The 13,443-nt window shown below is 40.4% G+C and overlaps 1 protein-coding gene across 8 annotated transcripts in view; it reads left to right on the plus strand.

Moving 5' to 3' along the window:
- pde4ca (phosphodiesterase 4C, cAMP-specific a) overlaps positions 1–13,443 on the plus strand; it is a 43,930-nt gene that overhangs the window by 16,971 nt on the left and 13,516 nt on the right. Inside the window, exon 1 of one of the 8 annotated variants that reach the window (XM_029525343.1) lies at positions 2,567–2,821. The exons of 5 other annotated variants lie outside the window; for them this stretch is intronic. In XM_029525343.1, coding sequence (XP_029381203.1) covers positions 2,673–2,821 — 149 coding nt within the window. In that variant the 5' untranslated portion in view covers positions 2,567–2,672. Of the gene's footprint in view, positions 1–2,566; positions 2,985–13,443 lie in introns of those variants that run through there. 2 more of the 8 variants (XM_029525344.1, XM_029525345.1) reach the window with 2 other exon arrangements.

Below are 13,443 nucleotides of genomic sequence, written 5' to 3' on the forward strand. Positions count from 1 at the left end.
GAACTACGTTTGGTACAAGTATAATGTTGAAAAATTAAACCATAACATACAAAAACTATAAGCCAATGTTTCACTTAGGGGTAATAAGGCCTTTGTATGCACGGGCTCTGCGAAACATTTAAAAAAATCTGGCCTGTAAAAAGGGGCCTGGTTCATATTAAAGATACTTATTCAGGCTTTGGTATATGGTCACTCATTCTTTTCCTTTTCCATCCTTACCTATAGTTGTGTCTATGCTTGATGCTTGTGAATTCCATGGTGATGAGGCGATGCCATTGATTGATTGGCCCACTTAATTGAACCATGTCAAGCTGCAGTATGTAGCTTAAAGTCCATTTATGGAGATTTTTGATTTGTGTGTGTGTGTGTGTGTGTGTGTGTGTGTGTAGCTGGAGACCAACTGATCATTTATCAAACCCTGTTACGCCTGTCAATCTTTCTTTCTTACTTTCTTACATGCACAGTACACATAGTAATGTGGTTTACAATAGCAGCCAAGCTTGTTGGGAAATCAGTCCTACCCAAGAGTCGGAGTTAAACCGTGGCCACCACAGTAATACTGCCATCTCCAGTTTCTTAAATAAGCAACAACTGGATTGCACTAGCTTCTGCACCACAGGGAAAAGCTTTACAGCAAACAGGCCTTTGAAAAAAAAAGCATATATATATATAACCTGTAAAAAAATTTATTTGTTTGTTCATTGAACACGGTGCACATTAATAAACATTGCTGTAAATGTGCCGGAGTTAGCCAAGAGGCTATTTTTCATCTTTAGTCCCCGGACAGATGTTACAGAGTCACCGTAAAAACTGAATATAATAGAAAATGAAATTGAAATTACAAAGTTGCTGAGGTCATTTATAGACATACAGAACAATTAACAAACTAAGTGCTCTGTGGCCTTCGAGGTCATGGTCACTAACTCAGCCAGGCATGCTAATAATAGTAGCTTACGCTCGAGCTGATAAAAACAGCGTTAAATGCATTCAACTGTTACACTTTTTAGAATATCTTTGCTTTTGGGTAATCAGACAAACAACAGCCATTAAACTCGTCATATACTGAATATCCTCTTGTATTACAGTTCAATGAAAATGACTTCACCATTAGTAGAATCCCAACAGTCCAGTCCTGGTTGCTCAGCTGTGATTGGAGAAAATGTTACTCGTTCCAATGCATACAAAGCTCAGTTCTAGTTTTATAGTACAGTCAGAATATGAAAAATTTTCCCATGAACTTGGTGACAGCGGAGCACCTGCTGTGCTGTCAGACACTAACCCCGCTTCAAGAAGCCGAAGACGCGTTTACTCACGGCTTATTCTGATGAAATCTTACAAAATGTTTTGTACTACAAATCCATTGCAAGGCTTAATCTCGCTCTGGGAACGTAGCCTGTAGATTTGTTACTCCTGACTCATTTTGCTGATCTCAAATATTTCCCGTCTAAGTTTTCATATGAAGCATACAGAAGGTCGACCAGCTAGGGTTTCATATTTACTTTTCACATTTCTGGTCTTCAAAAATACATTGCCCCAGGCCACGGGTGACCTTGCATGCTGGTGCCTAAGCCTGTGTGTGAGTGCATACTGTATATGAGCAAGCATGTGTGTACATCTGTGTGTGTGTGTGTGTGTGTGTGTGTGCGTGCATACATGTTCTTCATTCTCAGCAAGCTGTGTCCCAAGAGCTACTTACTATAATACCTTATCATACTCATCCTGTCATCAATCTCTTTACCTAGCATAGACAAGACATGCTTGACACACACATACGCACATGAATGAATACACACTCCATCTGGAAAGGATAATGGCACTCTTTCTGCAGAGAGAGTGCTGTCCTGCAATTGTATTACAGCTCTGTGTGTGTGTGTGTGTGTGTGAGAGAGAGAGAGAGAGAGAGAAGGGAGGAGTTAAAATTGCTTAAACATTTGGAGAAGGCAGGAATGAATCTGGCTCTGATCCTGCCCCCTTTCTCAGCTCTGACCTCACTCTGAAACTTGTTCCCCCTTCTGTGTGATGTGCACACACACACAAACACACACACACACACACACACAGACACTTGCTCAGTCCCATGCCTATACTCACTGCTCACTGACGTACACACTCAGTTGCTCACATGCACACACACACACACACACACGCATATCTTATACAGCTCCGTGTACATTCTGTGGGGCGCTCAGGAAAAAAACGCATACAGAGCACAGAGCTGCTGTGACAGACCGGAGCAGGGGAGCAAGTTTGCGCCGTGAAAGGAAAGATCTGTTTGTTCTATGATTAAAGGTGTAGCAGCAAGAGGGGAGAGGAGGAAGCAGAGAGAGTAACAGAAGAGGAGCAACTGTGGGAGAGAGAGAGGGGGGAGAGGGCAGCACACATTTAGACCAGGAGCAAAGACAAGGGGGGCCGATTAATGGAGCTCTTCTGGGAGTGATGAAAAGATTCTTTTTTTTTTTTTTTTTTTTTTACAGCCAACAAGGCAGACATACAGGCAGCTTACAAGAGGAATTCACGTCTCGGGAAGAAATACACTCCAAATGTAGATATATCTACAACAGGAAGGCAGATTTTCACCAGCACACAGTAGCATGTATTGATTTGCCCCGGTCATCTTGTCTCTGCGCTGAAGTCACTGGTCCTAGAGCTGGCGGCCAGTCCTGCCAGAGGTAATGAGAACTCCTGGGAAGCCGTGGAGAGCTGGACAGCCCGACAGAGCGAGACAGACGAGGAAACGGGCTGGGTTTCACAGGGATGAGAGGGGCCACATGCTGAGGAGAACCAAGACAGAGAGAACAGCGGAGCGGCCAAGAAGAGGAGGGTGAGGACGAGTTACAGAGAGTAGGCTAAAGAAACATGAGTGTGCCGACGAACTGTGGGTTCTGTTACTCTGTGGAACGGAGTATCACTGTGCGGAGTGGGAACATATGGGGATCACCGTGTGCTGTCAACAGGCCTATTGACATCATACAGAAACGCAGGCGGTAATTAAGAGCTATCTCATTTACTCTCACTCAGTCCTTTTGTCTTTCCTTCTCAGTGTCCTCTTTCATCTCCCTCTCTCTGTCTCACACTCGTACACACTCACACATAGTGTGGCATGTTCATTCAATGCAATATATAAAGTTGGAAACAGATATTTAAGACAGAAGTATCTCTTTTTTGGAGCTTTGACTTCATGAACCTTACCATGAATACAGGATAACATTAGCAGCATCATTAACAATATTAATATTGACCAAAGCAGAGAAAATGTACATTTTACAGTTTGCTCCTGTATGCATGAGTAACTGTATTTTTATCGCGTAGGGAATGTGAACACCTATTTTTAAAAAATCATGTTTGAAATCTGCGTACAGTCTTTCATGAGCTGGAATATTTATATTTTTCTTTTGCCCCTTATTTAATTTATTTATTTTTATAATGTCCCTTACCTGTTGAACCCATGTCTCATCGTATTTTCATGATACAAATGACAGCAATTATCTGTTTACTTGGCAAACCTCTCCCAACTGTTAACACTGAGAATTATGTCGCAGAAAGAGATGTGGATAATTAGAAATGTGTCTTGTATCAAAGTTAGGAAGGAGTTTGGACAAGTTGTATCTGAATATATTATGTAGCGTGGCAAACACCTGTATGAGGTGACAAGTTGTACAGAAGCCGAACTGTAATCTAAAATGTTAGTGGGTGACAAATACAGCAGTAAAACTCTGAACTTTAAATGTTGAGTTTGCCAAAAAAAAATTTTAAATTTACACCTTCAACTTGAATTTCAAAAATAAGGTAAAATATCTGTTAATTAATATTGTCAGCAGCAAACCTCCCTTAGTATCCAGGAAGTACTTGTGGGTAGAGTCAGTCTACAGTGAATAAACATAGATTTCTCCCTGTGGTTTAATTAACGTATCGATTTTTGCTGCCGTATCTTTAGGATTTTTCCTGTGGGTGTCACATCTGCAGTCTGTCACAATATGTGCAATAACCTCGACTGTGTGCACATCCTCGACATCAGCACATGACAAATGTGGTTTGTTCACCACACATCACACAGACCCTTTCTAATTAAAGCATATCTATCTGCCATGTAGTTTGAAAAATTGTGTCCCACACAGAAGTATTCTCACAGGAAAAGTAGCCCATAAGTTTCATAGCTTCACTCATAATCTTCAGTGCCAGTGGGGAGGCTGTGAGGGAAGAATCAGAGATAAAGTCTTGTTGACATTATGGTCCTCTGTCCTCTTTCTCAGGCAGGATCCTTGTTTATCAGATGTAACACAACATTTTTGAGCATGGGGGATTATAAAGGGCAGTTGTCCTTTCCATTTTATTCCCCTCAGGACACATGCCAAGAAACAGAATTGATTTCTTTGCTTAAAAAACAAACAAACAAAAAACTCCCCAGTATCCAAAATCTGAAGGGTATAAAACATAGCATGTCACTGCTTAGATTACATCCACCTGTGTATCAGTTATGTGGGCTGCACCAGTATGAGGACTTTATTTACTCACAGGGGAAACAGCACCAAGGACCAAAGGGGGTTATCGGCCTTACCAGTGTCCCTTTTTATTATATTCAGCAAGGAGAAATGTTTTTGTTAATATAAAATCATTAGCTCCTGTAGCAGTAATGATGAATGATGTGTACGTTTTAAATCTTCAGGCAGGCTGAAGTGGATTTTTTTTTTGTTGTTGTTGTTGTTGTTTTTTTTTATCTCCCTTAACTTCTCTACTTGCCCTGCAGATTTCGCTCTCTTGTTTTCCTCTGTCCTCCTTGCCCCATGTGTCCACTTATCTCTGCTGGTAACAAAGTGACATCCAGAGCGCTGGTGTCGGCACTCAGACGTGTCAAATAGAGCTCCACTTTTATTGAAAAAATATTGTCATGCTTGACTGCATCCTTACAAAGGCGTGAGGAAAGCAGACAAGTTAAACCTGCAGGGTGAGGAAGGCTATAAATCAGCATCTTTTGCCATCAGACGCTGAACCCAGAGCGTTTCATATGTTTGCCTTTGCTGCTTGATTTAAAGCTCAATTATCTCAGTCAACCGCAAAAGACCACAGCCAGATAAAAATAGCCCCTTCTCCTTAGATGAGTATGTGAAAAGGGGATGCATGTTTTTACATGTCTGTGAGCACAACAGGTACGATATGTATTGAATGCATCTGCTGTTAATGCATACCATACTACTTTCTTTTCGGTCTCTGGTGATTGGTGATGGTTTATTTTGCCCGGTGGCAGTTATTTCTCCTTTCAACTTTGAGCTGCAAAGTGAACACCTGCTTTTCCCAAAAGAGAACATTCCCTTCAAAGTCTTGGAACAGGAGGAGCTTAATGGCTTTGATGTGTTACGCTGCTTTGTTTGTCGTTAGAGTTCAATTTAATTAACCTTATATTGACATTTTAAAACATCATTCTACGTTAAAGCCAAAGCCTTTGGTTTCAGCAGTGTGGCACAGTGTAAGATTGGTTGGTTGGTACAGACACAAATCTTGCGCGAATTTGAAGGGATTTTCATGCTGTTCTGTATAACGATAATTATGGCTCCCAAAAGATCAAGCTTCAAAATTGTGGGGATCCTCCAACTTTTAATTTTGCCCCATTGTGACATTCTTGATGAGCTTGTGGGGGAAATGTCTTGGCAGCTAAGGGACCTATTACACTCATATACCCTGCATTAACTTTGGTCTAACCATGGTGTCAAATTTAAATTTGGCCTCAGTTCAAAGGAAAAAAATTCAAAATTATATTATGAGTCATATTTCCAAGTTACTCTGTTTTATTCCTAAATTACTAAATGTATTGTTACTATACCAACATGGGTAAACTTGTTAAACATCATGTTAGCGTTCTTCTTGGAACTATATCGAAACAATTTTTGCATTTAGCTCAAATCTTAGTTTGTTGTTTCACAACAGATCTCAGAACTGTTAGGTTGAAAATTTAATGCCTGTTAATGAGCTCCACTTGCTTGATTTATGTTACTTCTCTTCACCATTTACAGTCTGGTGTGTGTCCACAGCCTGTTGATCTAATTTCCCTCAGGGTTATCTCCAGAGGGCCAAGAATGAAATTAAGTGGTAATGACACACAGCTTTATGGAGATTGTGAGAGCCAAGAAACGGGTGTAAAAATGCTTAAGATTATTTTAAATGGACCTCTGTCGGCAGACACAAGTAGGAACTTTGTTAGATGACTGGGGGCAAGAGAGCGCGATTCATTCCCAGTGTAATTTAATATAAATGAAGGGTCTTACAAAGATGACAGTTTGGCTTGTTGCTTGTGAGTGAGCCAAGTGAGGTTCTGCCTTAGAAGTACATTTCTTAAACACCTAATCCTGTCTCCTGTCAGCATAACCTGGGAGGACAGGAGGGGAAGAGTGGAATCTTCATGTCCCTAATTTATCAAAATCTGCAAGTGTGAATGTTGGATACACTCACATATTTTAGATGCCAAATCCCATCAGGCAGCCTTTTTCTGGTAAATTTGTATACATTAACTCTTGTCATCGAGATAGATACACACCATATCTGTGTGAGGTCAATGTGGCAGGCCAATAAATAAATCCCAGCTCTCAGCCACACTACATGAATCTCCTAATTTGCTGAAGTTATAAAGTCATCCTGTGCCCTCGGTGGACTATAACTCTCACTGATTCTGGCAAAGGAGAGGAGACGTTACAGCCAAAAGGCATTTTGTAGTAATGAATGTGTCTGAAAATGTTTCCAAGTCATTCCTTAAATCATCAGTGTCTTCTAATGGTGGTCTGGCCCACATGGAGCTTCACGGACCTTCATTTATCTGTTTCACAGTAAGAAGGAACAGGTCCGCTGGTGTTGAGTTACAGGCCTCACACATAGACACACACTGTGCTCTTGTGGGATGCGTAGTCGGGCTTGTAACTGTGTATTCATGCATAAACACTTGGAAGACAAAACACAGTCTTTGGGGCTGGGTCATTTGTAACCTTCAGTCAGGTGAATGTTTGCAGTGTTGACAAGAGTGCTTTATTTTTGTAGAATAACAAAACAACTGTGGGCTTGTATTCCTGTGTGTCTGACATCCAGAGTCTCAAAAACCAGGATATATTTTCCCAATACTGAAGCATATAGCAAGAACCTACTTTTACCTTCATGGCACACTCTGACAATATGACATTTATGGATTACATTTTTTTTAAAGAAAGAATACATGGGTGGTTAGATGCAGGCCTGAACATCTAAATGGTTGTTCCTAATCTCAAACTCAATTATGTCATTATTTATTTGATATGTGATTTTGTTCAGTACTATATATCTATTTGGTAAAAAAAAAAAAAAAAATCTACTCATTTTAGAGATTATTGTGGGCTCACTCAGATAGAAACAGCTTTTACATTTTTTGATAGAGAAATATCTCCACTCAAGTCTTACATTAAAGTACCTGAAGTTATCAGCATAACGTCCATGACCTATTGACCTTTTATTTATGGAAGGCAGGCTCAAAGCTTTTGTATGGGAAATACAGCATTTTAAAGTGCTTTTTCACAGCAATGTCCAGCTGTTGTTGACAATTCAGCTAAACCTGAAACAGATTTAACATTGCTGGTTTATCACTGTTGTGTTGTGCTAAATAACTGTGAAAAACAGATCCACACATAAAGAAGATATCAGGTGATGTTATGCTGTTATGACATATCCACCTGTATGATGTTCTTCTAAACTACTGATTCATGGACCTTTACTTTGAAAGCGTCACACTGCTCCAGTTAGGACATTTGCAGACCAGGTCCTGAACTTTTTGGTTCTCCCCTTCAGAGCCACCTTCTCCTCTCATTTCTCTGTTTTCTCTGCTTTGTGACATATTCCTGGAGGGCAGAAATTCTTAGCCGTGTGTCTCTGTGTCTGTGTCTGCAGGTCTCTCCTATGAGTCATTTGAAATCTGTTCTGTCACGATCTCACTCAGATCTATTAAGAGGACTCCTGCCGGTGCTTCCCCACTCTGCTCTCCTTGGTATCAGAGCACCGACACACTTATTTAAGCTATAGTTTATTGTTTACTACTGACCCAGAATTCACTCTCAGTCTCAACTTGTTGGTACGATATATAAAAGACTTGTCATCATTACGTCTTGCTGCCAATGAGGCTAATTACTACACAGCATGATTTGAAAATAAGGAATGCGTTTCCACTGGAGGATCGGTTATCCAAGGCTCATTTCATAGAAGAGGCAAAAGAAATGCAGGATAATTTTCACAATTATAGCTGCACTGAAATTTTGGGAAAGCTTGTTGGAACCAAACTAATCCTAAAGCTAAAAATCTAAGCTTATATTGAGTGTTTAAAGTAGGAAAGTATTTTCTGTTGCTCTCAACCTGTGAGAGTTTGAAAGCACACCTGAAACTAGACTTGTCTCCTTGAACCTGGTTCTGTACCAACCTGCTGTTTATCAGCTGACACCAATCAAATGTCAGAGTTTCTCCTCAGCAGCCACCTACTGCTGTAAAGTGCTTCAGAGGTCAGAAACCACCAGCACAGGTGTCGTCACAGCGATGCGCTGTTTTCCATATGAAGAGGGCTGGTGATTACAGCTGTCAGAGAGAAAATACAGAGACACAGAGAATACTCTTCCCATAAAACAGTAATTGTGCACAGACAGACATACACACATGCACACAACTTTTGTGCTTATTTTTCTGTCTGCTCTTTCTTTTGGCTGTTCTGAGTTCCCAGCAAAATAAACCTCTCTGACTTAATCACAGTGGACAAACCTAAGTACAGTAACACGTACATACTCGTGCACACACACACACACACACACACACACTTGTTTGATTTACAGACCAGCTGCTGTTTTTGAACAGGCCAGTTAAATGGTTTCCAAGCCTCTGTGAGTATATGTGTCACTGGTGAAACTTAACAAAAATAAAAACAAAATAACAACCAAAAGGGTTAAAATAAAAAATAACATCCAGGTTGGCTTTGTAATATCTCCATTAACTTTAAACTACACATTTTTTCCGATGTTTGTCACACATTCAAAATCATCTTTATGAATGAATTGGTTTAAAAGCAAAGACCTACACTGATTTCATCACACAAACTAGAAGTTTGTCTCAACAGTTAAACACTTACTGTCCCCAAACAGCTGACAGAAGACTCTTTTCACACCATTGCCTCCACACAACTTAATAGAAAGGGCTTCATGACTATTGGCTTACTTCATATAATGGTCAGTGATTCGGTGTTCCTGTCATTCTCTTGTCTCAGCTACATCGTCTCACTTTCTTTTATAACCATTGTCATTGCATGATCCAGAACAATGGGCACTTATATCACAGTTACATAATCTTTCTATTCAGCTGTAATTTTTCTTGGGTATGAAATTATACAATCTAGGAGAGGTTATTGTTTGTGGCGCCAATGCGAATGCAATCGCGGCTCAGCTCAACTGTTAATCTTTGTTGCTTTGTTAAATACTTTGAGAGCTGCAGCATTAATGCAGTGGGTGGATGTTTCCTTCATGTTTTTTAACAAGGGGGATTAGCCAGTAACAGAGACAGGAGGGGGCTCAGGACCAAATCTTATTTTTTCCTACATCCTCAAGTCTAAGCAAGATTCGCTGGTTCTGAAATCAGTTAAACTAACAGTTTGAGCTTTTGTGACACACTGTGCAGAGCACACCACCTCTGTTAGGTCGTGGTATGTCCAAATAATTTCATGTCACAGGAAAGGAGAGGAAGGGCAAAACAAACAAACAGGGTGGTTCTCCCTCTGTGTGAGGGGCCACAGAAAAAAACAAAAAAAACAACCAGGCAACTTTCATCCTGGATTCCTGTGTTATGCAGTAATTTGAAATCGCTCCTCTTAAAGTTAGTTGTCTAATGTGGCCAGATTGACCACCTCCACAGTTCATCCACGGTTCACTTTACTCTGTGAGTTGAGCTTCAGGGTGTGGACTCACAGCTGCTGGTGTGAACTTTGTGGTCCCATTAAACCAACCCTAATCCTGGTTTACTTTGATGTTTCATGTGCAGTTGCTGCGCTGATCTGTACAGTCTACATTACAATTCTTAAACCACAGCACCCAAAAAAAAGTTTTTATGCTTTTGTTGCTGTTGCTTTGAAAATCTGTATCTACTTCCGATTTCTTGCGACAGACTCATAGTAACAAAATAGAAATGATCAAAGGAAATTCAGTCCTCTCAAGCGTCACTAGATGAGATCTGTGTTACATGTAATAAATGCTGTCTGCCTTCTTTTAAATATCTCATGAATAAATGGCTGAGGCAGTCCTGCAAGTCGGCTCTGGTGTAACTAATTCTACCTCTGGCTGTGTCACAGCAAAGGCTTGGGAATGATGAATGAAGGTTCAGATGACAGCTTGCCCTGGTTTACAGGCCTATCTCCCCTCTCCCTCTACCTCTCTCTCGCGCTGCCCCGTAGCTCCTGTATTTTAATGCTTCCCAGATGGGATTGACGTTGCCGTGACAGGCGGTGACGCAGGCGGGGTGTCGAGTAACAGGGCCACTGACAGGTTACCATCAATCACACGTCTTACCAGCCAGCCACTTAAATAACAAACTCTGTAACACATCTCTTATTTTATGCTTTTCTTTTCTTTCTTTCTTTTTTTGTAAAAGGCTTTATGATGCCCAGGAATTTTCGTTCCAGTTTGGTTTTTAGACCAGACCAAGTAATCAGGTGTGTGTGTAAGTATGTGTGCGCCTCTATCTGTGTGGTAAGAATGGAGCCTAGTGTGCAAATCCAAAAAGCCAAATTAGGATTGCTCTATTTAATCACATTCTGAAGAGGTAGCAGACTCAATTTAGTTTTCAATGTAACACAATCAATTCCGGTTTCCTCCCACCATCCAAAGACATCATGTTTTGGTTAACTGGTGACTCTAAATTGTCCGTAGGTCTGAGTGTGAGTGGTTGTTGGTCTCTGTCTGTCTCTGTGTGTTGGTCCTGTGAAGGACTGGCGACCTGTCCAGGGTGACCCCGCCCTCACCCACTCAGCTCCGATTGGCTCCAGCACCCCATGGGACCCAGAAATGAATAGGCAGTAGAAGATGAAGATGTAACACAATCAAACCCCAACTCCAACCAAATAGTTTACTTTCTTTTGTAGAGTGCTCTTTCTTCATATGCGCATGTTTAAACAAAGATATCACATTTAAAACAAAACTGGGTTAATGTGCACATAGTCAAATGATAAGTATCAGCAGCTGTTATACTCAGACAAGTTAGTAACAGCTCAGACTAATGAACACATTGTGCGGTTTTATTTACTGCATGATTTGTTAGACTGCCATATGAGGGGGATGCATGCATGCATTGTATAAACTGTCGTATCCGAGACTTTGATTTTATGGGGCAAGCTGGGTCTGAGCTGTCTTTGCTTTAAAGCACATAGTTCCTTGTGGTGTGTCATGGCACAGAAACAGATCACAGAGGTTCATCAGGAATCCTCCTGATCAAGGCTTTGTGACTCCAGGACACCTTAGTGCTATATTTTCTGAGCAGTGAGTCCTCACACTCTTCTAAACATTCATTCATTCATTCACACTCAGACCTATGGACAAGTTAGAGTCACCAATGAACATAAACATGCATGTCTTTGGATGGTGGGATGAAAAAAAGGGGAGGACAGACAAACTCAACACAGAAAGGTCCCAGGCCCAGGATCCACATCTGCGACTTGTCACAGATTCGGCAGTAACCAGTATGCCGCCGTGCTGCCCCTCATTATAATAAAAACCTTTTGTATTTTTAAAATATGTGCCCTACCCAGGTAGCTATCGCACTACCACCCTTGCTTTGACTTTGAAACAGAGGAATAGCATGGGAAACATGAAAAAGTTGAATAAACTAACACACAAAATCATTTTATATCCACTATGTTTAATATCTTCAGTTTTTAACTGATCTTCTGCTACTCTACTGAAGGTTGTTAACCTTAATTAAGCTATTTTAACAAAACAGGCAGCAAATCTACAAATATTTTTGATTGATTTCTGTGTTTCTTTAGTAAACTTTATATAATATTGTAAATAAATTTGGGGTTAAGGTTTTTTTTTTTGGAGAGCCAAAGAGCCAACATAGAATAAAAGCAGTTTACTTTACTGAAGACAAAAAAGTAGACTCAATATTACTTTTCCCCCATATAATCAATCAGCTTTGGGATATTTTGATTATGGTGTTGATGCCCAGCTCTTGCTACCCCACCAAAGCCCAGTAGAGGGCCCTCTCATCAGTGTAACTGAACAGATTTATCCTAGTTCTCCAGAGATCACTTACTTCAACACATCAGCCCTCACTCACCAATAATTTTATCTGGTACATTATTAAACAGTGCCCTCCAACTAAACAGCATCATTTTAAAAAGAAAAGGCAGTTTACTCTTTTTGTTTTTGTCACTGGCTGAGTCTGAGACAAGAAGGAAAATAAAAGGGTGTGAGGGAAGGAGAGAAAAGGTGCGTGGGAGGGTGAGACTGGGTGGCATGTGAAAGAAACAAAGACAATGGAGGCGCTTTTGAAGACTGACCGTCCAAACAGCCACAGAGCTTCTGTGGGAGCTTCCTGTCCGGACGAAGTGCACGCTAAGCCTGAACACTGGCCTTTGACCCTTTAAAAACACAAAATGCCTCAGTTGACATATTTACTATACATTTGCTGAATTCTATGCTTGGAGACAATAGAGGAGTTCAAAAAAACAATGAGACTTTGGTCTCACGTTTCACCACCTTCACTCATCATCATCATCTGCTGTGTTAAAAACCTATTGCTACTATCTGCTACAATTTATCAGCCTAAAATTAAAGCATGTCTTCTCCTAGGTTCATAGTATTTGAATAAATATGTAATTATCAAAGTTTAAGATTCAATTTACATGTAATTACATGTAATTTATTAGACAGACACATTCACATTTTCTAAAATGCAGCAAGCTCACAAAAGCAGGAAACATACATCTGTTACACATATAATACATATCTGATGCATGACACCACCAACAACAAAAAACAGGCTCATAAGTGAATCAACACGTCACAGACACAAGCTAAGGAGAAACTCCTTTTCACAATGACAATATGTGTTGTAGAATTACAGTATTGTTTCAGTTTATTGTTTCTTTGGATCCCCATCAGTTATAGTCTTTGCAACAACTACTCCTGATATTCATGCAACTGTGATTATTATTCATGACATTTAATTGATATAAACCTGAGGAAAAACCTTGCCATTTTACCAAGGGGAATCCCATGAGGCAGACATTGTTGCAAAAAAACATGATTGTGTCTGAGAGTGTAAAAGATAAATACTACAGTGTCATAAGTCAGGAGTCTATGTTTGCTTCCTTGCGCTGAGCTCAGCTGAGTGAGAGAGAAGGAGGAAGAAACTGGATGTGAACTAACAGCAAGGCAAAGATGTGGGAGATATTTTCATCTCTGCTCTAAT

Source organism: Echeneis naucrates, chromosome 17 (assembly GCF_900963305.1).
Source record: "Echeneis naucrates chromosome 17, fEcheNa1.1, whole genome shotgun sequence".
NCBI lineage: Eukaryota > Metazoa > Chordata > Actinopteri > Carangiformes > Echeneidae > Echeneis > Echeneis naucrates.